This window comes from Melopsittacus undulatus, chromosome 1 (assembly GCF_012275295.1).
Source record: "Melopsittacus undulatus isolate bMelUnd1 chromosome 1, bMelUnd1.mat.Z, whole genome shotgun sequence".
In the NCBI taxonomy this organism is placed as follows: Eukaryota; Metazoa; Chordata; class Aves; order Psittaciformes; family Psittaculidae; genus Melopsittacus; species Melopsittacus undulatus.
In genome coordinates, this window is record NC_047527.1 from 58,939,696 (window position 1) to 58,965,816 (window position 26,121).

The 26,121-nt window shown below is 36.1% G+C and overlaps 1 protein-coding gene across 1 annotated transcript in view; it reads right to left on the reverse strand.

Moving 5' to 3' along the window:
• NETO1 (neuropilin and tolloid like 1) overlaps positions 1-26,121 on the reverse strand; it is a 67,191-nt gene that overhangs the window by 20,306 nt on the left and 20,764 nt on the right. The window contains exons 5-6 of the mRNA XM_005153448.3: positions 10,173-10,214; positions 9,932-10,059 (exon numbers count right to left, since the gene is read on the reverse strand). Coding sequence (XP_005153505.2) covers positions 9,932-10,059; positions 10,173-10,214 — 170 coding nt within the window. The remainder of the gene's footprint in view (positions 1-9,931; positions 10,060-10,172; positions 10,215-26,121) is intronic.

Below are 26,121 nucleotides of genomic sequence, written 5' to 3' on the forward strand. Positions count from 1 at the left end.
TTGTCACAGATAGTGCAATACAAATAGGCAAAATGACTGCTTTCTAGGAAGCAAAGCATGTCATATAAATGTCTCATAGAGAAGCACAGATGGCTTCCAGCATATTATTTTCACGAACCATTATTTTTATGCTATATATGTCTATTATGTGTATACCATCTATACCTTACAATATGACATAGAAATATAAGATATACTGTAGAGATATAATGTACATATATCATATTTTACTTTTAAGGGAAGCTTTTACCTACTCCAACTGCAGTTAGTCTGACTGCAGAACAACAGTAAAATTGTACTTTACCTAACGGGGCAAAAACCTCTTACACTTGCTCATTTGTTCTCTATTTCTACCCTGCTGCTCTGTATATATGTATATACATTTATATGCATGTATGTGCGCATGTATAAGCAAACATATATCTTGCATAGGTTATCCCATTTCAATATTGCGATGTAATTTATGTCTGTTTTTATTCTTACAGGAAATGTGTGCTAATCCTTACAGTGGTTATAAAATACCAGCTCTCACAGCAATTTCCAGCATTCATCAATTATTTCCGATCTCTTGAAACAGATTGTTCATAGAACAGTACAGCCAAAGTCTTATATCTATGGACTTATCATTTGACATTCTCTACTTTCTGGTGGCAGACTTGCCTTATAAAATAGTAAAATATTTCTCAGAGTAGCAGTTATAAGTGCTGAGAAGGAATCAGGAGAACAATAACTTAGTATTTCTCTTTGAGTCTTTTAGTGAGAAAGCCATGATTTTCAGTTCTTCCCAAGACTTAGTTCTGCTGTCAGTCATGCAAGTTCATTCCTGTATGTGATAAATTCAGCTAAGATCATAACACATATAGACCTAGTAGGTACTGGAACCATTGGAAAGAAAAATTTGACTTATAAATTTATGTCTATCCTTTAGAAGAAAGATGGCATCTTCTCCAATGGTATGAAGTTTCATAAAATAAAGAAAATAAATTCCTGATATTCTGAAGTGAGTTGGAGTTTCATTCTCAACATCTCCTTTGGAGATGACTATTCCTAGAACTTTATATAAAGTAATGAGGACTTGATACAAGGCACATTAAAATCTGTGGGTATCTTTCTATTTACTTATTTGGATGAGACCTATGGATTAAGACCTCAGGTGCTTAAAAAAAACCTGGAAACTGATTACACAAACTGACAACCTGATACTGGATCAGATTCTATTTTAAAGAGCTGGAATAATTTAATTGCATCTGTACACCTCTGCCAATTTTTATGGATTTGTTACTATATTTTTGCCATTGTTCCTGTCACCGGCTGTAAGACCCACACTGGCAGAAGAAAATGACTAATAAATTGAGTTCCCCAGGGAAAGAATAAACCTAATGATATGATATACTGTTATCTAAAGCAAAATGTTCCTGCACATAGTTTTTTTAAATCATTGGCAATATTCTCATTACTTTCGCTGGTATGTGGATCTCACTAAAAGAAATTAAGCAGAAAGTGAGAGAAAAATTATCATTAATATTTCAGGTTATTTAATTTACTGAGATCTGAGCTATTATTTCTACCAACAGTATAATGGATAAGAATTTTTTTCTCCCCCAGAAAAAAAACAAATTATAAAACCCAAAAGATCAAAAACTCAAATACTGCCATCTGCCTTCATTAGGCATTTTTTTTTTCAGTGATGCCAATAAGAACTTTTGGAATGAACATTTCTATAGAAACTAACACACTATATTAACACAATTGGGACATTCTTGTTGAAGATGTCTTATTTGAAAGAAGCAGCATGACTCTCATATCTTCTTCTTTCACATTTCTGTTGTAAAGTTTTAATAAGACACTTCCTGAAATCATCAGTTCCACATTACCTAGAAGAACAGTCTGCTACTGCACAAGTATTAGCTTTTACTGAGTTTTGAGATGTGGCTGCAAATACCAATGCCATTAGCAACAAAACTAAGAAAGCCACACTGCAACTGTGACATATCTATTTATACTCTGTCAAACATTTCAAATAATTGCCTTGTCACTTTTAAGGTTTGTATTGTCAACATAATACTAAAAAAGGAAATGATGGATAAGTTTTACTATTTTTTTAATTAAATTTGAAAACAACAGAGATCTCTGACTGCATACATGAAAAAAAAGAATTATTTTAAACTATAGATAATATATCACCTCAGTAAAATGGTCAGATTATAATCTCTTCATAGTGAATCACTTTTGATGAGTTCTGCTTTTTAATCAATCACTTAAGCTTAGGGCTGACAACATGATTGATCAGGCCAGTCAGGAAAAAGCTTCAAACCATATCCCAGCATATCAAACTTAATATATGTGCACAGACATTCAGTCCCTTAAAACTAAACCAAACAAACAAAAAGCCATCATTCACCTGCCAAAAGTAATTTAGGTATAAGATAAAAACCTCCTCTTCGTCAGGGACTAACATCCAGATTTTACATATTCAGCTTCTAGTTACAGTCAATTCTTTTGTAAGCACAGGACGGGATTAAATGGCCCATCTTTCCACATTGCAACAGTGATCAGCTGCAGTGCCTTCTTTATTCTGTGCCTTGTTCATGTTTATGTGACTAGACACATGGCTGGGGTAGAGTTAGTTTTCTTCCTAGTAGCTAGTATGGGGCTATGTTTTGGATTTGTACTGGAAACAGTGTTGATATTCAGGGATGTTTTCATTATTGCTGAGCCCTGATTACACAGAGCCAAGGCCTTCTCTGCTCCTCACATGACCTCACCAACAAGTAGGTTGGGTGTGCACAAGAGGTTGGGAGAGGACACAACTGGAACAGCTGACCCTAACTAACCAAAGGGATATCCCATACCATATGACATCATGCTCAACATCTAAAGCTGGGGGAAAGAGGAGGAAAGGGTGGACATTTGGAGTGATGTTTTTGTCTTTCCAAGTAAACATTACACGTGAGGGATTCCTGCATTCCTGGCTTTCCTGGAGATGCCTGAACACCTGCCTGCCCATGGGAAGCAGTGAATTAATTTTTTGCTTTGTTTGTGTACACGACTTTTGGTTTGCCTATTAAACTGTCTTTATCTCAACCCACAAGTTTTCTCTCCTTTACTCTTCTAGTTCACTGGGGGCAGGAGTGGGAGAGCCACTGTGTGGTGCTTGGTTGCCAGCTGGTGTTAAACCATAACAGTCCTATTTCATGCCCCACATGGGGCTCAAAGGGTTCGAGATAACAACAGGTTTGATTGGAATGTGTTAGATCAAGTTTATGGACTGTTATTGCTGTTCACCTATTAATTGGCAGGCTCTTCTGCTTGCCATGGGGCTTGCTTGCCTTGCTGTATATTGAAGTCTAGTGCTCGCTAGTGGGTGCTGTTCTCTTTTGCTGCTCGCTGTAGCACAGCACTGCTGATCACCTCACTGCTGTGCCTGGGAGCGTTCTGATAACAGCAATGGCGCTACGCCTGGGATGGCAGGTGGCCAGGGCATCGCTGCTGTTTCTGTGCTGCTGGGCTGGACAGGCTGGAGCTCGAGTCAAAGGGACTGTGTCCTGTGGATAAGTCCCTGCAGGAGCAGGACACCTTGAGGTGTCTCTGTGGCTGTGGATAAGCCTATGCCAAAGCAGGTACATCTCAAAGTGTCTATGGCTGTGGTTATGTCTGCGGCAAAGAAGGTATACCTCTGAAGAGACTTTGGCCCAAGAATAAATCCACAGTGCAGAAGTTATACTTCAAAGCATTTGTGACTGTGAGGTCCATGCAGGTGCAGGTACACCTTGAAGAACTGTGCAAGAGGTCATGCTGGAGTACCTCAAAGCATATGGGAACAGAAAAGTTCACAGAAAAGTGGCTACAACCTGACCCAATGGGACCGGGGTGGAGATTGTAATGGAAATACTTTTAAATTGTTATGACCCATGATTTGAGTTACATGTGACAGAAATTACTATATGAAACAGTGGAGGATAATCCTTACAATAAACTATAAGTGCAGCAGTGACCCAACCTGAGTTGTTTTCGCCATCCCACTGGGGGAGAATAAGTGAGCAGCTGTGTGGTGCTTAGTTACCAGCTGGGCTTAAACCACAACACAAGGCAAGAAGGCTAGAAATATATCAAGTTAAAATACATATTACTTACAGTGTTTGGATTTGTCTTCTAAAATAGCCTATCCTATTGTTTGGATTCTGAACTGGGGTTCTGGGGGCTTTTTGGGGGTTGTTTTGTATTTGTTTTCAACCCACGTTACCTCAGCCTGATAGCATTAACAGTACATGTTCTGTTTGGTTTTCTGTTTGGATTTGGGTTGGTTGTTTTGACATTTTGGGGCCTGCTGTTACTAGTCTTGAATCATACTGTGCAAACAGATAACTCCATACCTCATATTTTCCTCTGAGCTGGGGCTTGGAGAATACTGTCCATCAAAGGTGACAACCTCATATGGTACCTCTAACACCCTGTGATTCACAGCTAGGATCAGGCATCAAAATACCATTTTCCTGAACAAATGAAGCTCTTTGGATTTTTTTGCTTTGTCCTATTTGCCTTTTCAGACTTTTATGAGCCCCCAGTAACTGACATTTATTCTGTCATTTTTCTCTCATATAGTGGCAGAATGCCTCCAAGTGACAACCTTTACAGCTCCTTGATGCCGTTCTGCTTTATAACACTGAAAACTGTAGAGTACATCCTCATTCTGCTGTCCTCTTTGGCAGATGTTTTATTAATCAGTAGCTTTTTATAACATTTCCTAACAATTACTTGGTTTGAGGTTGCTTAGGTTGGTTATTTTTCTATACTTGAACAGATTCATACTAACTCAAAGTGGGGTTTGTCAGTGCTACGCTGGCTTGTGTATACCATGCTTGCTAGAAGACATTCTACGTACATAATTCTACACATGCATTTGTCTTGCATCTTCATCTAACAAAAACTGTTTCAAAGAAGTATTTTTAATAGTTTAACACAGATAAATAGTATTTTCTACTTCTTTAAACATCATTTGTTCACCTTGCTCCACAGTTGCAATATAAATGTCTTGGGTTTTTTTCATTCATAATATCATTTGCTTATCTGTATGTTAACAAGATTCAGACCTTCTTCAGAGATAGAGCTCATCTGAAGCCTGTAAAAATGTCTATGGATATTAGGGCTTTCATTTTCTATATTCTATGCTTCTGCAATATTTCAGGAATCACCACTCAAATGACTTCTATTAAATTTTAGTTTATTACTTAAAGCTTTTCTTCTACACCTGATAAAGAAGCCTCCAAAAATCAGGGATAAGTTAGTCTGCCAGTGCTGGAAGCTTAAACTGTTTTTCCGTCAGGTCTCATCCAAGAGCACAAGTTTCTACTTCACATTTGAGAACAGAAAATGATTTGATTTAGTCAGATTGGTTCATATAGACCTGTAGATTTGCAATTTGCTTCACTGAGTGTTTACTCTTAGCTGCATAGGGAAATGCATCTGCAACAACCCACTCTCTCCAGACTATATTCAACCCTAAATCAGGCACCTGGAACCAAAAGTAACGTCTATTTCATTGAGCACATGGATACAAGGTCCACTGTGAAAACAGTAACAGGTCATTTAGAGTCTCTACCAAGTAGTAATACCTACCCATTGTAAATATGCTAGTGTCAGTCCCACTTGGGACTTCTGTCCCACACTTGGCTTCACTTCTCACTATCCCAGCCTTGTGCATTGTTAAGATGCTGCCCGGCTTGAGCTGGGGCCATGTGCAAACCCAGCCACCACCACAACTTAGCTGCCATGGCTGGGCCCACCTAGTTCTCCTTGTTGGTCATGTCCTGCCCCTGTGGCCACCCTCGCCCTTGCCCTGTCCCCTGTGCTGTACATCTCCCTCCCACTGCTCCACAACAGCTGTGCTTGAAACAAATGTCACCAGGTTTAAGGGTACTGCAGTGATTTGTCAAAACAAGATACTGTTATTTAATCCTTTCAGTTTCTTGAGCTTTTTGTTAAGCCTTGCATCCTACAATTTGTAAAGATATTTTGTTTGCCTAGTAGCATGCTTAGGTGGGGCAGGAGAGTTAGGCATCACTTTTCCTAACTTGCTTCCAAGTTAATTTTACTTCTTGTGGGTACATACAGAGGTCACTATTTGTTTATTCCTTCTGAATAGATGACTGCAAAAGGACTGGATTCAAATTCACACTTGTCTGTCCATAGTTAGGATGCCCTTTCCCAAGCTGCCCAGTGGTTCTGATTATAAGCACTGCTTACTGTTTTTTTCCCAGCATCAGGACTTCATCTTTGTGAATGTTTTATTACTATTACTGTCCAGATGTGCTGGATTGTTGTGTTTTTTTTTCCCGACACAATCTCTCAAGGAACAAGCAAGACACAATGGTACCTTGCTGGGAAAGTTGCCTACCAAACGGAGTGCTACCTGAGCAGAAACTTGAGTTCTGTCTTCAGGGGGGTGCTTGTAAAACTGCTGACACATCCAATATAGACAAACAGTTGTCGTTGATATTATCCTCCAACACTGCACCCTTAATAGAAAGTGAAAAATATACTATCATTCTTTTCATTTTCTTATTTTCTATTCATAATAGAGATTCTTTGCTTATCCACTGCTGTAGCCAATGATATGCCTGAAGTTTTTCAAAACCTAGTACAACAAGCTTATCCACTTCCTCCTTTGGGCTTTGTCGTAGACAGAAGAATTTTGGGATGAGGAGGTTTCTCCATCTCTTTACTATTCTGGGTGGGTTGGCACAGTCAGTCAGCAGCTCCCTCCTTCATTTTCCATTTTTGCTCTGACTAGTGACAGAATTCAGCTTCTAGACAAAGTGCAGAACCCCCAGTATTTCTAAACTCCAGATTCACAGCTACCTTACTCAGCAGGAGCTGACTTCAAATGATTAAAAGAGACACGCACTTTGCAACCAGTCACTGTCAAACATAAGGCTCCAGGTCTGTGTATAGACTAAAGTAATGTTTAAACTGCCTTCTGCTGTCTTCTGCACTTTAAGAAAGTTTCAGTTCTGCATGCATATTCAATATTTTATTCTTTGTGCTATAAGATAATCAGCGGTGGCTCTATTTTAAGTGTGTGCAAGAAATTTGCTATTCTTTGTCCCATTCCAGCTGGCTGAGGATAGCAACAATGTTACACTCAGGCTATCAGTTTGAAGCTCAGGCTCAGAGAACTCAAGTTCAGACTCCCTGACTGATCTCATTGCTCATATATTTTGCTCAGACTTGGCTTGAATCTGGAATTGGAAACCAAGGAAAGAACTTACTTCTGCAGTTTAGATTGGATGAGCTTAAGCCAAATGAAATTGCAAGCAGTCCACATTCTGGCACAGTTTAATTAAGAAACTCAAGATGCAAAGATCCAACCCAAACTATATCTGAGAAACTCTGTCCTTTTAGGCATAATTCCCAGTCACACACTGTGCAGCCCAGAGTACAGGAACATGTGGATTTAAAGACCTTTCCTGAGTTCTTACTGTTCTTAGCAGAAAAGACTGTTTCCATTGGTGCAAACTGCCGTAGGTTCGAATGATGTCACAAAATTACTGTACTGAATATGTCATTAATTCAAGGTCAGATAAGCACAAAGGAAGCTGACTATAAAATATGGACAATACAATCCAGTTCAATTGACCAATCTTACTAATAAATCTCACTGCATACAAGTTTGGGTTTTTTGTTTGTTTTTTTTTTATTTTATTTTATCCACTATTTTATTCCATGATGTCTAAAAATTGTTCAGCCTGTCCCAGTATGATGATACCATAACCATATGTGTGTGTGCATGTGTGTATAGATATCCCCCTGTGTGTGTATATATATATATATATGTGTGAAAATCACAAAGAAAGTTCAAGTGCTAAATTGGTCTTACCCCTTTGATAGGAATCTAGGCTTGAAAACTGATGGTTTTTTTTCCCTAGCTTGCTGAAAAAGCTTTCCACTCCAAATGCTTGGAAACACTGATTTATGTGCTTTTATACTGCCCTATCTCTCTACCCAGAGAATTCTGTAGGATGGGAGCAGCAAGATTCATTAAGAGATGACCCAGCACGAGCTTCTTCCTAAAGGCAGGATTAGTAATGATTCCCTCATTTTTCATAGACTGTCACCTAATCTGCACTTTAAGACCACTTGCAATGCTGGCTAAACAAACTTCCTTAACCAGTCATTTATAATCCTCTCCCTGATGTTTGAAATTTTCTTCCCTAGTATCTAACCTGAATCAGAGTGCAGGGCCATGACTTATCGCACAGATGCGGACATCAGAGTATTCCTTCCTTGTCGTTAAAGCTTTTTATTCACAGCATCTTCTAGATGACCTTAAATAACTCTCAGTGTTTCCTCAGGTTTTCTAGAATGCTCTCATCACTCTCCCTTCCAGTTGCTCTTCTACTGGTATACACTTTTTGAAGTGCAACTCAACTAAATACAGGTATAGAAGTTAATGAAAAACTAAACAATCGTTAATCCTCTATTGACAGTGGTAAGGTGGCATTCTTCTGTCACACAGTTTATGGTTATGTAGCTATACAATTTGACTTTTTACATAAGGACTGAAGTGTCCCACATACAGATACGTAAATACGGGATTTCTAGTAGGGCTCTGCATCATACTGAACGTTAATGTTAGATCAGATAAGAATATCACAATGACATTATCTGATCAACCAAACATAAATTGGAATTAAGACTACAGGAAAATTTTATTAGCTTATTTAATTGTGCTGGTTCTAATAAATACACACAATTATAATTTTGTGTTTAGCTGTTTTCTTTTTACTAATACCTAAATATTTAACATATGCAATAATAAGTCATCAGGCCAGTCATTACACTGTAGCTACTTACTGTAGCAAAGTGGGAACCTCATCTACTTAATTAAAAACCTCTATGAATACTGAATTTATCCAAAAAGATTTAAAAAAATTAAAATTAAAGTATATTCTGGAAATTATTTATCTGTAGTCTTTATGAGCCAACTACTCAATTCCTAAACTTTCACAATAGAAAACTTGGTCTGTTCTGGAAATCCTTTCTCCTCCTCATTCGATACCAAATGCTGAAACAGATATATTCAGTGCAATCCACTCTGAGATTATACTGAAATAACCATTACCTGTTTAAAGATAGCAGAGATTAGTAGATATGTAAATTCTACCTTGTAAAACCTTTCCTGTCCTATAAAACACAGCTAGAAAAAATACAGTGTGGAGATGTCCTTAACATTGTGAATGAAAATAAATAAGAGGCACAAAGCTGTTTCAATTGCAAAGAAAGGAGAAATGGTAGTGTAGCCAGCAACAATTAATCCATATAACAACTGAAAAACCATGGATAAGAGAGGAATTCAGAATCCAAGAAAATAATTGTGAAATTCATTGCAGCCCTTTCTTGCTTGTTACAAAGGCACATCTTGCTGACTGTGGTGGGAGAGAAATGAGGATATTATCTTCTTTTGTCCGTGGCTCTAAATCAGAACTCATACAGAGGAAGGTGAATTTACTTTGGCTCCTTTTTCATGGTTTCCAGATGAGAAACAATGATGATCTTAGGTAGACAGCAGTGTTCACTTAGTAGTTGTAATATTAGTTATTTGAAATATATTGAAAGTTAAGGTGACAAGATTACCTCACACTTAAAAACCCACATTGATTCTTTTAAAATATGAGAAAAAGTAATGATTAATTGAAGAAAATTACTTATGGAACAAAAAGTCCATTAACACTGCTCGCATCATTATTTATAGAGAAAGTAAGTTATTTCTGCAAAAGTGACAAATTACCCTTGAACAGCAAAAGGAATAGTTTATAAGTTCAAGCAGTGATGTTATTAAACAAGATCTGACTGTACTAAGAAACACACAACATATTAGAAAAGTCAATTTCTTAAATTAAACCGCACATCAGCAAGTGGACAAAAGACTGACCTTGGATCGGGGTGGTGCTCTGATGAACCATTTACAGTCCACTGCTTCAGTTTCAGAAGCTTTTCCTTCTTTGACAATTTGCACAGATTCCACAATTCCTTCAGGTCCTCCCATCTCAAACTCACAAACTAAATAACAAAATACCAGAAAAAATGAAACCTGAACAGCAAACAAAAATATTTTCTACAGAAGAGTGCAAAGGCTTCCAAGTTAAAAAAAGAACACAAAACAACATACCAACCTGGCAATGGTTTCAAAACACCAAGGTCCTTAAAATCTGGATCTTAAAAATTGAGAAAGAGAAAATTAATTTTGTTCAATATCTTGGCTATAATGTCTATGTGGTAAAATTTGACAATGTACTTCATAATATAATTATGCTTATATTTCTTAGAAATAAGAAATTTTTCAAAACTATGGCAACACATTAATTAGTAAGGCAGAAATTAATGATACTATTAGATCAAGATTGTTGTGGGGTTTTTTTCTGTTATGAAATGCTGGTTTTGCCTCTCTCCCTGTGTCTGAAGAGTTCAAAAATATTTCTGCCCACAGCAGAAAGCAAGAATGTCACACAGCTAACCACACAATATTTTAATACATCAGCCTAATGAAAGAGGATATATTTACCGATCCATTCAGAATCCTTTTGCCTATTTTACATTTTGTAGTATGACACTCAGCTTAGCTAAATAAATCTAAACTCCATTCTGTGTTTATGAATACTCTGCCATCCCTACTGTCAAAAAGGAAACTCTTTGTCAGAAGCATCCATTTGGTCCTTACTAGAATAGATACCACAAGGGTTTGCCATGGAATTCATATGCTAACAAGGTAGTAAGTCTAATACAGACATGATATTTTCAATCAGATAAATATGATCATATTTACTAAGACTCTTTGTATCATGCTTTTATAGCCAGTTATAACACATAGATGAATGAGTTTTATCTTAGACCTATACTTCAATAGACAATTATCCAATGAAAAATCATTTAGCAAAATTTGTCCCAGTTTGAAGATACTATCCAAACCCAGAAATGTAAAAGAGGCTGAAGTATTTCAAGAGAAAATGATTTCTTCAGAGTACACTAGTCTTGTCTGGGAGATTTTAACCATTTACACTTCTTTTGTACCTAAAATTAATATTCTGTACAGGGGAAAACAACAAACCAAAAGTAAAAAAAAAAAATTAAATAAAAAACAAAAAAACCCAACAAACTGAATAGACAATCAAACAAACAAACGAAAAAATCCACTGGCCTTTATTCTTTTTTTTCTTTATTTTTCCTGGAAAGTTGATAGGATCTGGCCAACTGAAATCATTGATAAAACACTTTCATACAAACACTCTGCATTAAGCTTCTCCTGAGCCACATACATACTACCCAGGCTTCAAAAGAATTGCATATGAGGAAAGCCAGGGTACAGTTTGGGCCATGAGTCTGTTCATGGAACCGATCTTACTGCTTCAGAATTGGGTCAGTGTAGAAAAAGCTATAAATAAAACAATGAAGAGAAAGTCTGGAAGTAGGAAATACATGAAGTGAAAAAAAAACCCAACCAACTCACCACTAAAACTGCTATTCCTCTAGCCTTAGTCAAGTCAGGACAGCAAGAATCATAATCAAATAATATCCTGAAAAAAATCTACTGGTCTATAAGCAAGATCAGTCATTTTAACCTGAACAAACTGGAGTTGTAAGATCACTTTTTAAACTGTTGTTCTATAACCAGGCTGCTTTTGTTTTCCTCAGTTATCTTTTTCAGTTGCACAATATAAATCATGAGTAAATACTCATGAACTTAAGGGACTGCAAATATGACTGAGTAGGTAATTAGCATTAATTGTTAAGCGGTTTTATGGATCAGTAGATAGGTATGTTAACCAACAACACTACATGTACTGAAATATTTGAGTTTATGTCCTCAGATGTTGGTATATCTAGTGCTGAAAGCACTATACTAAAAGGAAGCCTACTTTGACTATTGGTTCATATCATCCAAACCATTACATTTCTTCATTTGCTAAATTTGTAAGGATCACTCTGATTTACTGAAAACACTCCAATATTAGCAAAGTACAGAGGAGGAAAGAAACAAAAATGTCTTGACACAATTTCTCCCATATGAAGAAGTTTTCATATAAAGGAGTGCAAGCAGCAAGAATCTAGGCTGAAAGGTAACTAGACCATGATATTTGACCCATGAAACAATTCTGAAATTAAGTTCTTATTTGTTAACAATACAGTAATATTGGTAACAATGAACACTAAAGCATGCAATCTGTTACAATTCTAGAAATATGGTAGATCTTGCTCAGATTTTTTTTTTAAAAAAAGTCTTTTTGCAACCTTTCAATATCTCAAGTGTTAGTGAAATAGAATTTGACACCTGAGGTGATACACTTCATTAAACATTGATAGTACATCAAAATTCTTATAATGAAACAAGAACCTGTAACTAAAGTATTATCAGAGATTATGAAAATTAAACCATGTTTAAGCATATTTAACCAGCAAATGCTTGTTGCTGTTGGTTTGTTGGTTTTTTTTTAATAGCCTACCATTAAACAGGTTATACTTTAGCAGCTCTTCTGTATGTAATACAATCAAGTTATTAGTCTGGCTGAGTCAGAACCCTTTTAATGATATCTAAACAGTGACTGGCTATATCTTCCAACAGACAGATAGTCTTAATGAAAATCATTCTCCCATTAGGAAAACCTCCCAGGACAGATTATTTTTCCTTAAAAATAAGATTAATCACCTGTAATGAAAAAGAAAAATGGGAGGCAATAGGCCTTGAGGGGAATGCAGTACACAGATTTTTTTTTATGGGATCTCCTTAATGAAGGAATTATGTAAAAAGAAATGTGAATTTTCATAAGAAATGTGAAAATGTATAAATGTTATATAAATTGAAGATCTGCACTTAAAAGAATATCTGTGGCTCTTTCTGAAGCACTGGATGTCTTTTTTAAAAACCAAACAAAGCCAACAAAATAAAGGTTATCCAGAAATCTCCTTTGGTGATATATTGCAACTGATTCCACAAATAATAGATTCCTGCAATGTTTAGTTACTGCAATCTTTTCTGTAAATCCTCTGTGAAGCACAGAACTACATTTGAAACTTTTTATAAGGTGTAAAACCTGTGCCAGGTTATTTAGATTTACTGGCAAACAAACAGAATGAGAAACTTCAAAGTAAATAAAGAAGAAAATGTCGCTGATCTGTAATTTCCTCTATCAGTAAAAAAAATGCCGTGGATGAGCAGACAGTGGGGTGAACTGGAAACTAGTTTAACAACCAGGTACATGATGGTGGGGATCAGCAGCATAAAGTCTAGCTGGAGGCCAGCAATCAGTAGTGTACCCAAGGGGTCAATACTTGGTCCAATTCTGTTTAATGTCTTCATTAATGATCTAGGTGATGAGGCAGAGTGTACCTTCAGCAAGTTTGCTGATAACAAAACTGGGAGGAGTCCAGGGTCATGCTGCCATCCACAGGTTGGAGTAATGGGCTGACAGGGACCTTATGAATTTCAACAAGCAGAAGCGCAAATACCTTCACCCAGGGAAGAACAACCTTATATATCAATATATGCTGGGTCCACGCAGCTAGAAAGCAGCTTCACAAAAAAGCCCTTGGGAATCCTGATAGACACCGAGTAGAACATGAGCCCATAGTGGTGGCCTTGGGGCAAATAAGGCCATCAGTATCTTGGGCTGCATTAGGAGTGCTGCCAGAAGGCTGAGGGAGGTGACCCTTCCCCTCTACTCAGCACTGGTAGTGCTGTGTCCAGTTCTGAGCTCCCAGTACAAAAGCAATACAGGGCTACTGGAGACAGTCCAGCAAAGAATCATAAAGCTGATTCAGAGACTGAAGCATCTCTCATATGATGAAAGCCTGAGAGAGCTGGGACTGCTCATCCTGGAGAAGGCTCAGAGGTTTGTAGATAACTAATGTAAATAACTAATGTAAATAACTAATACTAAAGTTTGCAAATAACGGAATAGAGAGTGCAAAGAAGATAGAGCCAGGCTCTTTTCAGTGGTATCCAGTGACAGAAAAAGGCACAATGGGCACACACTGAAACACAGAAGGTTCTGTCTGAACATCAGGAAACACTTTTCCACTGTGAGGGTTTCTGGGCACTGACACGGGCTGCCCAGAGAGGTTGTGAATTCTCCATCCTTGGAGATATTCAAAAGCTGTCTAGACATGGTCCTGGGCAAGGAGCTCTGTAAGACCCTGCTTGAAAAAAGGGGTTTACAGGAGGAACACCAGGGGTGCCTTCTAACTCCAGCCATTTTGTGATCCTGTGATTCTATAATAAATAAACACTGGAATGGGCTAGTATTGGAAAAAAACTAGCCAAAAGACAAATCCAAGATTTTAGCAGAGGTTAGACAAATCATAGAGTCATAGAATGGCTAGGGTTGGAAGGGATCCTAAGATCATCTACTTCCAGCCCCTCTACCATGAGTAGGGACACTTTCTACTAGACCAGGTTGCTCAAGGCCCTGTCCAGCTTGAACAGGCCTTGAACACTTCCTGGGATGGTGAATCCAAAACTCTAGGCAACTTCTTCCAATGTCTTTTATTTTAAAACATTAAATTTGAATAAAAATACATTATCAAAACTGTTCTACTTGTCTTGAAAGACAGATTCTGTGAGGCTTTTAAAAGCAATTTTAAGTAACATTAAAAAATTACAGTATTTTCTTTCTTACAGAAGCACAAATTTGTGAGTAAACCTCTCAGATTTTATTCATCAATTTCTTTATCTTTTCATACAAAGTTCATTTGGACACTTTCTTACAGTGTCAGCATCAAACCTTTTGCTTGTGCTGATAGAAATAACAGATACCTCACTCTTGGAAGTCAAATTATTGAGGTCTACAAAATTTTCAATACTTCTTTTTTTAAGAAGGAGTATTGAGCTGGTATGTTCCATAGCATAGCTTGGCTAGAATATACTTCATTGCACACAATTATATACACAATTACTGAAGTACAGTAGATACAGTAAAGAATACAAGCAATTACTGTATGGTCAGAAGTCAAGATGCAGGAAATGTGCGCCACAGAATCCTGGTGCAGGTATGAAACCTGACTGTGATTAACTTTTGCTGTATTTTTCTTTCTTCTATAAATGAGAAATGAAGGAATTATTTGATCAAACCATACACTACAAAGGGTTGATGTCTGAAACATAAAAAGGACTTTTTTCTGTTTGTGAATACAAAAAACTCCCTTTTTTAATATAGACATGATATGTAGAAAACATTTCCTAATGATAAATATGGAAACTGACTATTTTTACTCATTGAAGAGAGAGATGCAGATATGCCTTTTCATTTTCTTGTCTCTGACTGACTACAAATAGGCATTCAATTTCTACCTATCAATATTTAAGAGATTTTAACAAATGCACATCGTTCTTTTAGAGACCTGATTTTACATGTAAATGCTCATGGAAAAGTAAAGAGAATTGCACTACTCAGCAAGCCACCAGCCATTTATTTTCAAGTTTCTGAAGTCAAGTTCTTTTACAATGATTTCTGGGAGCTTAGACCAGTTTTGCCATCTTGAGGGATGAAATATAATTCTCTGCAAAAGCAGAGCTTGCCAAACTCAATACAGAACAGCAAGATTATTCTACAGTATTTTATGTGGTTGCTTCCTTGTATTTGATGACACAGCAAATATACTGGAAGATGATGACCAAAAAAATTTAAAAGCTTAAAAACCTTCTCAAAGAATCACTAAAATAATTTTCAAATAGAAAAACATTTCTGTAAGTAAACATCTTCTGTGAGTTGGACAAAGGGGGGTTAGCTTTTCTGCTGGACAGAGTAATGGAAAGGTACTTAGCAGAAATAATACTAAGTGAAATAGATGCGCAAAAATATACAAATTATTGTCTTGTTAGTTGAAAATGAAATTTGTCCTGATGAATGTTTTCAGCTCTGTAGTCTTTCTGAAACTTCCACTTCTGGGATTTTGGTACACATATCAGATAAACACCATTTGAGAGCTATGCTCTTGTGAGTTCTCGTTCTTTATAACATGGTTCCCACCCATACAAACTTTAAACTGGAGAAAGAGCTTATTCCAGACAGAGAATTTATTTACAGAGTAGACAAGAGAGGCAAGCAGGCTAAAATGTCAAAGTCTGCCTTTGTGTGCATGAGAAGAGAAAGCTAGGTGCAAACTCTTCAATCACGTGCCTGTTACAATAGAGTTCACTCAGGTGCTTTTCATCTGCTCAGTTCAATTTGTCTTAGCAAGAAGTTATGCAAAAACATGAATTTCCATTTTCTGGTGATACCGCCTTTTCATTTCCAAATATATGTTAAAGAAACAAGAATTAACTTCTGGATACAAATGTCTAGCTACTGCTCACAGTTGCAGTATATCTCATATTAATGAGGTTACTATAGCTGTGCAGTTTGTAAACCAATCTAATATATTAATTACACTATAAAGATACTTTGTGAATTTAACGGAGATTAGTAAATGTGAAAAAGAAAAACTAAACCAAAACAAAATAATTTGGAAATCAAACTTCTGCACGGCAGTTTGTGTTATTTCAATATAAGGAATCTGGTTACAATAACTAGAGCAGGTTGGTTGTATTTTTCTAAATATGATTATAGTTCATATCATATGCAGCATTGCATATGATTGCAATGGTGCAGAATTAATTTATAAAACATCTTCATAAGACAAATAGTAGCTTTAGTGTACTTTATTGTGAGTCAGATAAGCAAAGGCAAGACAAAATCTCCTTATGGAGCTACCTCCTCAAGAACATCTTTCAACATTCTCCAGAGTACAAAACTTTTTGGCTTGTCTTCTTATGACTTCTTGCTCATCTAATATCAGGTAGAACTTCAAGGTGAAATAGCAAAAGTCATATTCACATCTGCTTTTGCACTCTACCATCTTTGAGTTCTTTCATGTGAAACTGAAATTGTTGCAGTTCTTGGAACTGTATTTAGCGGGAAAGAAGAGTAAGAATTGGCGGGCAACAGTGTCATATTCAGGCTTGATGATATGTGTGGGATTATTTAGCGGATCACTTCTATTATGTTATATATTTCTAGTGGCTGAGTGCTCCAATTAGGCATCATATTACCCTTATGCAGTACCCCGTGTGGGGAAACACAGGGAAAAATGATCTAATGACAAATATTTCAGGGGCTGCGTATACCTTTATCTACTAAATGCCTGGGACTGCGTGAAACAAGACTGAATGAGCAATGCAGCCTTTCTGCAACACTGCACCTGACAACACCAGGACTGATATTATCTTCCCAAGATAATATCCCAGTGGTTTTCTGTGATTGACTAACGGTCTCTGAACTTGAAGACTGATGTGCAACATAAAAGCGCTACAGAGCTTTTCCTGAATGATGTTAAACAAAAAGCGTAGTTTAGTCATGCAATTTTAGCACAATACTAGTTACGCTTGGGATTTGTCTCATTGGTTTGTTATAAATTACTACTAGATCAGCCCAAGAAATAACACTTTAAGTTCATGGCAGAAGAATAGGGAAAAATGATCCAGAGGGCTTAGCCACAACTGGTTGTTAGGGATTACTTCTTCAGATTTAATCAATTTATACATGGTAATTTCTAGCTGCTACTGAGTGCTAAATCTGCATATTCTTTTCAGAGAGGCCATCAGTCCATGGAATGGATTTTCAGGACAGAGGGAACTTGTGGGAATAACTTTGTTTTGTGGTTTAAGCCCAGCCAGTAACTCAGAACCAAGCAGCTGATAGCTCATTTCCACCCCACTCCCCTCTGGGCCATATATGGTGTAGAACTAAAAGAATGTAAATCTCACAGCTTGCAATTAGAACAGTCCAGTAACTAAGGTGTAATACAAAACTACTAGTGCCACCAATAATAACAGTGATAAGAGAAATAACAATATGAGAGAATATAAAGCTAAAAAAGGAAAAGAAAAAAACCAATAAACACAAGTGATGCAAAATGCAATTGCTCATGAGCAGCAATCTGGGCTTTCTGGGTGACTCCTCCAAGTTTATATACTGGGCATGATGTGCTGTGGTATGGACTACCCCTGTAGCTAGTTTCGGTCACATGTCCTGTCTCTGTTCCGCCCTGGCTTCTTGTGACCCTCCTCACTGCAGAGCATGAGAGGCTACAAAGGCCTCAATCAGGGTAAACATTACTTAGCAACAACTAAAGACATTGGTGTGTTGTCAGCATCATTCTCACACTAAAGCTGAAACGCAGCAATGCTACTAAGAAGGAAAATACCTGTTGCAGCTGAACCCTGAACACTTGGTGATACAAGTAATTTTTGTTATTTTATTATAGCAAAAACGTTTTCTCTTACTTTTACCTCAGAACATTCACTAGAATGAACACATTCATTGCAATGTTCCAAATACTTTTGAAGAAGTATCTTTTTCAGCTATTATAGTCAACAGAATTTATTACTTGAGCTACTTCAAATAGTACTGAAAAACCTGTAGTGGACCACACATTAAGACACATTTCCATTACAAACAGAAATATCAGCATAGTGTTTACATCTACTAACATTCTTCTGCTGTAGCTGGCCACACCAGCTAAGGCATGTATACTATAGAATCATAGAATCATAGAATAGTTAGGATTGGAAAGGACCTCAAGATCATCTAGTTCCAACACCCCTGCCATGGGCAGGCACACCTCACACTAAACCATGTCACCCAAGGCTTCATCCAACCTGGTCTTGAACACTGCCAGGGATGGAGCATTCACAGCCTCCCTGGGCAACCCATTCCAGTACCTCACCACTCAAACAGTAAAGAGTATCTTCCTTATATACAATGTAAACCTCCCCTGTTTAAGCTTGAATCCATTACCCCTTGTCCTATCACTACAGTCCCTAATGAATAGTCCCTCCCCAGCATCCCTGTAGCCCCCCTTCAGATACTGGAAGGCTACTATGAGGTCTCCACGCAGCCTTCTCTTCTCCAGGCTGAACAGCCCCAACTTTCTCAGCCTGTAGGAGTCTTTTTGAAGAAAATTGCATCTCACATGAGAAACACAAATACCTCTTCTAGTTTTCATGTGTGAATAGTTTACTGTCCACCAAGAGATTCCTTGCGCTGTCTCCAGTATTCTTCTATTACAGCCTAGCAAAGCATGAAGTGGGCTTTCACTAAAATCAGTATCTGTGTCAGAGAACTGGAAGGGAGCTGAGTTGTGTTTGTAAAAACAACAGATTGCTTAATCATCTGACCATGTAAGATGCCAAAAAGAGATGAAACATATACAGTACTCCAGAAAACTTGATCTTAAAATGGAAACAAGGGAAAGAGCCATGGACAAAAAGCTATTTGTTAGTTTACTGTACAACTGCTAGATTTTTGAAAGTTATGGACTAAATTATGTTGCAGTGCTCTCCTATAAAAGTCTTTGTATGATTCCAAAAGACAGTGTCACAAGATGTTTTTAAAATATATTCAATATCCAGAGTATAAATCTGACTGTTTTTCAGATCAAGGGGAGAATTCTATGTTCATCCCCACTGCAGCCTGAATGCTCTCTTTCTAAAGGAAGAATAATAAAAAAAAAGCAACCCAAAAAAAACCCAGCAAACCCAAACTAGAACATATCAAAGGAAGAGTGAAATCCATTCATTAAGCAAAACTGCCAACACTAATTGTGATTTTATGTGCTCACCACAGATATTTTCAGTGCTCAAAAGAGGAATTTTAAAAGACACATAGTCAATGAATTGCTGGGGAAGGCATATCAACACCGTGGCCTAGAAACAACTGCGGGAAAAATAACTGTTCTGTCCTTTTTAGCATCCATAGTAGTATATCTGTCAGTGACATCTGAGCTTTCCTTTTTGTTCTGTTGCTTTTAGATTTTATGCCTAGAAATTGTGCTTTCAGGGAACTATACAGAATACTGTGGAGTTTTCTTGGAGATAATCTTGCACTTTCTTTTCTTCAACTTTGTAACAGCACAGGGTACCAGCTTTTACTGAGAAACTGTTTCAGAAAGAAGATAACTGTGTGTTAAACTGTGAATTCCTATTTAATTTACCCAAAACTTACGAATTTTATATTTTTTACACAAGATAACATTCAGATATTAAAAGGATATAAAACTATATGGAAAGGGACCAATAATCCCTCCACTCTTTCCAGTATTATGAAATTGAACCACTCCTGAGGTTATAGGAGGAAAATATTTTTATAAATTCTTGGTTCAGAAAGGCTTTATAGCTAGGTTTTTGGCCTTGCAGTTCATCTGTTTCCTGTTGGCTACAGCTTCATGAGAGTGACATTCCCTTTTGTTCAAATAAATCATTCTTCTTCAATTTCATGTAATTTAAAGTGCCAGAGAACACTCCAGACTATGATTATTTGCTAATAGTGACCTAACAGAGACATCATCTGTTAGAAAAAAGACATCAGGTCAACTGGGACTATTTTGATGAGGAAAGACCCACTGTATGCTTTACTATGCATTTAACTAAAACAAACACAATTCCTACCAACCCTAGCCCAAAATGGTTTCCACTTAGTGACTAAAGATTCATCAGTAACAGGAAGATATTTTGTCATATGCCCATGTGAAAAAAACAATCAACAAGATGATAAATTCTAAATCAAATGGTATTGTCTTCAACCTTTTATACTTTTTCTTTAAACAAGATCCTTCTAACAGATCCTCAGTGCTCTTTGAGTATCATTCATGCCACATGCTCTGTGTTCACTAAACAATTCTCAAACTGGCTTGTCATGAACATAAGTAAACAAATGGGTCTGGGATAATTAGAGATCTGTAATCTAGAGTTTGAATATAGATTTGTTTCTATAAAATCTCAGTTACTGCTGACTTTCCTCAACTCAGAATCTAGTGAGCCAGCTATCTCTAAACAGTGATTGTATCTAGTAGAGATTACTGAATTTTTAAATCTATTACCCTAATTTGTAAATTTATGTTAAAAAATGTAGTTTCAATGGAATGAAACACATTTTCAGTTTTCCCTATTTAAAAGCTACCAGTCTGAATCACCAATCTGATTTCTACAGGATTTACTTACAATTTTAATATTGATTCTAACAGAAGCAGTTTTAGGCCCACAGTCTAAGCTGAATTTAGCAATTGGTTTATTGAGTGCTACACTGATTGACTGGCTTAGCCTCATATAGAGAACGAAAATTGGCCTTCTGCATCACAATCACCATGAAAAACACATTGCTTTTTCAAAGTGGTATTCAATAAATCACAGTGTTCGTAAGTCCTTATGTCTACTTCATACAATATCCAACACTGCCATTAACTGGCTGAAGAGACTGGGAAAAGAACAGCGGAGTGGGTACTGATTAGAGATTGGCCAGCTCTTCTTCTGATGTAGCCATATTCAGAAGAAAAGAGTTATCAGGCAGCTTTCACTTTCAGCAGCAGCAGGGCAAACATGCCGGTCAGTAACAGCACTCAGGATTGTTAAGTATGGGTCAGCTGCTTATTCAACAAGAACACAATAATTAAATTTCATTTGACCAGATCAAGTTTTTGACTGCCAAACAGCAGGATTTTTCTTAGCTTTATTTGAAAGAGTCATTTAAAGCTCTAGCAATTAAATAAATAAATAAATAAATAAATAAATAAATAAACCCTTTAATTTAAAAGTGCTATAAAATAATTATGTGCATATATGTATAAAAAATGCTCTGGAATACAGGCAACTATATTAATACTACAAATGATTCCTCGGGGGAGAGGACATGCAAATACAGAGATTCAAATTACCTAAATCTGATTTTTAAGCTACTAAGCACATATTTTATTTAAAACCTCACAACCTATAAACTTATTTTATATAATTTCAGTATGGACTTCATAGTTGGCAGCAGTTAGTAATCACCTGCCTAATCCACATAATGAAATCAGCATTAAAGAAAACAGTATTATTAAACATGGTTTTTTGCATTCTCTTTTAATATTAATTTTCACACAGAGTTGAGGAATAAGATACAGGAATAAAAAGAAACGAAAAAAATCAGGAGAAAACAACAAGTGGTATCATACAATCTTTTATTAACCCACATACTGCAACCAGCAGATTTGATAACATTGTCTCTTGAGCTTCAACTATCAGATAACATCTGGCAAATGATGTTTGTAAGTCCTGTTACACAACATCTTTTGCCTTCTCAGTGTCATCTAGGGGACTGATATGTGACCAGAATAACAAATTTTACGCTGCCTGCTTCCGTCATGCTAGTACAAATTTTTAATAATGGATGTGCTACAGATCAGTTTATGTAAAACTGAATTCTCAGAAAATATTTGGCAGTTCTATTCCCATCATCTTACTAATGACGCAGGCAATCTTTCTTAACTCAAACTGCTGAGTATTAGATATAGTCTTTTGACATCAAAGTATCCAAATAAACTTTCTGTATCTCTAGTGTGGAATGATGTCTGAAGCAATATTTTTTAAATGTTGATCCAAAGTAAATGCTTAATTATTCTGCAATGAATTAAATAAATTCAATTAATTTTGCAATAAATTAAATTCTCTTTGATGGCATTTAATAGCTTGGTAAATTACATCACCCTAAACTTCATAGAAAAAAAAAATCTATAGTCTATTTTAGATTGTGCACCACAGGCCAAAATATTTTGTCTCACTGAAGTTAAATTCTCCACTAGAAATCTATTTGAGGAAATACTAAGACAGTCATTCACCTAGGCAATTGCAGACTATGCTATGATCAAGTAAACAGTGCGCATTTGGCATAGTAGAGAGGAGTCTTTAGAACAAGATAATTTGAGGGCACTGGATGTCTTTATTTAAAAAGAAAGATATTTCTATAAAATATCTGTAGTATTTCTTATATAATTCATTTTTAATAAGAAACAAAATATCTGTCTTGAAAATCACTAAGGGCAGAAATAATTTTGCTCACAGGAATGTGACCTGATTTGATTACGAATTACTAACATCTTTTTAATGAAGAGTTTTCAATTAGACTGTATGCCCACATGATTGCAAAGCCCTATTAAATCAGATTGGATATATCATGGCAGACCAGAATACAAGCCTAGATGCAACCTGCCTGACTATGAATCCAAGTACGTTGGTATTAATAGAAGTCTCAGTCTTACACCAGAGAAGAATTTGTTCTTTTCAGCTGAGGTTAGGGATTTTCTTGTATTGTATGACGTTGTAGATAATGCTTTTATGCATCGCATTATACTAGCTAAATGAACACTGCACTGCAGTGAAAACTAGGAAAACAGGAAGGGTTAAGGAAGCCTGTAGTTTTCATTAAATAATTATGAACTAGAGTTTCGAACGTAGTTTTAAATGTTTACATATAACAATAAAAAAAATCTCATTAGCATGTAATATCTAGCAACAATCAAGTTTTTTGTTTGGGTTTTTTTTTTGCTTGTTAGTTAAAGGGAAAAGAGACAGCAGACAATACAACTGTGAAAAAAATAATTGAAAGATAACAAAGTGACAGGTCCACAATGAAAATAAACTGAAATTTGAATCTTCCTAAATGCAGTTCTTTTGCTTAAACGATTGCTTATTTCAACAGATGTTTCACCATCTAAATGTCTTCATGCTTGGTTCTAAATGAATTAAGAAAGTAAATGAACAGATAGGTGCTTTAAAAGTCTGCAGATTGTTGAATAAATGAGTAAACAGTAAATAAACTCCTGATAAATAGTCAAAGCTGTCAACAACATGCAGCATGGAAGACAGATCCCGTTCTTTGAAAGACCTGCAGCTGAACTAGCTCAGGCTCAAGAGATCTGAGTTTCCTCATTATTGGAAAGGTGTGCAATAAAGGCAACTACTCCTCAGTCCTGACATCTACAGAGTTCCTAAATCAGCAAGTGAAGAGATGAGATTTTTTTCAGAAAAAGCAAGATACTAAAGATCATCTTGGCTTTCCGTAGGTATCTCTTGTTTGTGGAGATTTTTATGTGGGAATTCAGCTTCCAGTTTTAGAGAAAAGAACACATAGCAAAACAAACAAAAAAAAAAAAAACCAACCACAGGCCTCTATAATTGTCCCTCTCAAAAAAGTTGTCCTTAAGTACTGATCCACTTTTATTTTAAAAAGCTGATTTGGCAATTATGCACTATCACAAGTTTAAGTAGTGGGAATGTAGCAAAAATCTACTGAAAGCTTTATGTTTAAATTTAAAATCTAAGGAGTGGAACCAGTACTCGATGAAGAAGTCTGCAGAACTAGTATCACTTCATTTTACAATTTGTGTACCTGATTGAAATACTGAGTTGGACAAAAAAAACTTATCTGAATGAATTCTGTTCTAAGCATGGTTTAAGAAAAGCATATATTTTTACATAGAGAAAATTTCCTTTTTTTTTTTCAGAAAATACTGACATGATTTTAAGGGACAATTCTGTCTAGAGGAAGAATAGCAGGAAGACAGACGAATTACTAAGCATGATGTTGTAACCAGCAAAAAAACAGCTTACTATGTGACAGAATATGAAAAGAAGCGAAAATTGAGGGTTAGTGAGCCTACTTAAGCTTATATTAGTGTGATATTGATCAAACCCACAAACACTGAATTGATATGTATGTATCTACTACGTAACTTGTGTAAAGGTAGAAAACTAGTTTTTAACTCATTAGGAGAGTGTAAGAAATAGTAGTTCAGCCATCCAAAATAAACAAATATTTCATTTTTACTTAGTTCAATAGATAAAAATGTAGAAGACAGTATTTAAATGTACTTACCTTTAAGTAAGTACCCATGCTGAGAGATTGCCTTGATTTAGGAACATGCTTAAATGTAGGTTTCCTGAAGTTCTTTGCTAAATTGGGACTAGATTTAGTGGCTTGTCAGTGCAGCATTTGAGTATAGTAAGCTTAAGCAACTGTTCTTTGGAATTATCCTTGGGCATATCAGAAAGTAATTTCAGAGATTTTTGATGGATTACAGTGTTAAATTATAGTAGCTGTTACTCCTATTTGGCCTGAAGGCTTTGGGGAAATGAACAGGTTTTGAAGAGAAAAAAAAAAAAACTAACATTTGGATTTGCTACAAGAACCCCAAACAAACAAAAAACCCCACAAAAAAAAAACAAAGCATAACTTGAAAATATCTAGGCATTGAACATAAATTGAACAGAAATGATTTACTGGCTTTGACTTTCCTAAAGAAAAACAGTTCAAAGCAGTAGATACTCTAATGGGCCAGCTAAAAGTTTATTTCCAAAATAGTTAGGACAAAATTTCTATCAAAGTTGAAGGAAGCACAATCTTACTTTCAGACCTGAGCAGCAAAGAAGCTCAAATGTTATATCTGATGAAAAAATTACATAGTCTGCATATCTCAACAGACAGTAAACAAATCAACATAGGTCATAACCATCAATAGCACAAAAGACATATTAACATGCAACTACTAGAACTGCAAATACACAAAACAATATTCAATAACATTACTAAAGTACTGGTAAGCAAAAGAAACTCTGGATTGACATCTACAAAAAGTGACAATATTATTCTTAAAAATGAACCAATGCTAAACAGTTGTATATGTAAAACAAAGAGGATATGTTTTAATTTACTAACTGTTGCAAAATGCAGAACTATTCAGTTCTACAAATAGAAACATGACTGACTTTTCCAAGGACTACAGTGTGCACAATCAGAGCTACTAATTATTGGGCAAGAACTCTTTCTATTAGTTACAAAGGACTGGGAGCTTTCTAACAAGTGATTATGTGCATTTCTTTAAGGACCATTGGGTAGAAGCACAATTCAAAGAGTAAAAAAGCTTTCAAGGAAAGCTAAATATGCCAGCAAGGATCCTTATTATTGTTGTTAGAATTGAGAAATACTTTAGTAAATGGACAACAGCAATAAAAAAATCAGCAATCACAGTTACTTGAATCTATACAAATGTCAAAATAAAAAAATAGGGGTGACTGAAAATAAATGATGTGAACATGGACGTGTATGTAACACAAAAGTACAATTTTCTATATGGACAGCTAAAGAATCAGAACACTTGCAACACTGTGGCTAGAATAAAAAATAGTTTCTCTGCCTAACGGAAGGGCCAAAAACCACTGATTGTCAAGAGTTATTGGCTATACTTGTAACACGTCAGAAACCTATAGATACAATACATAAA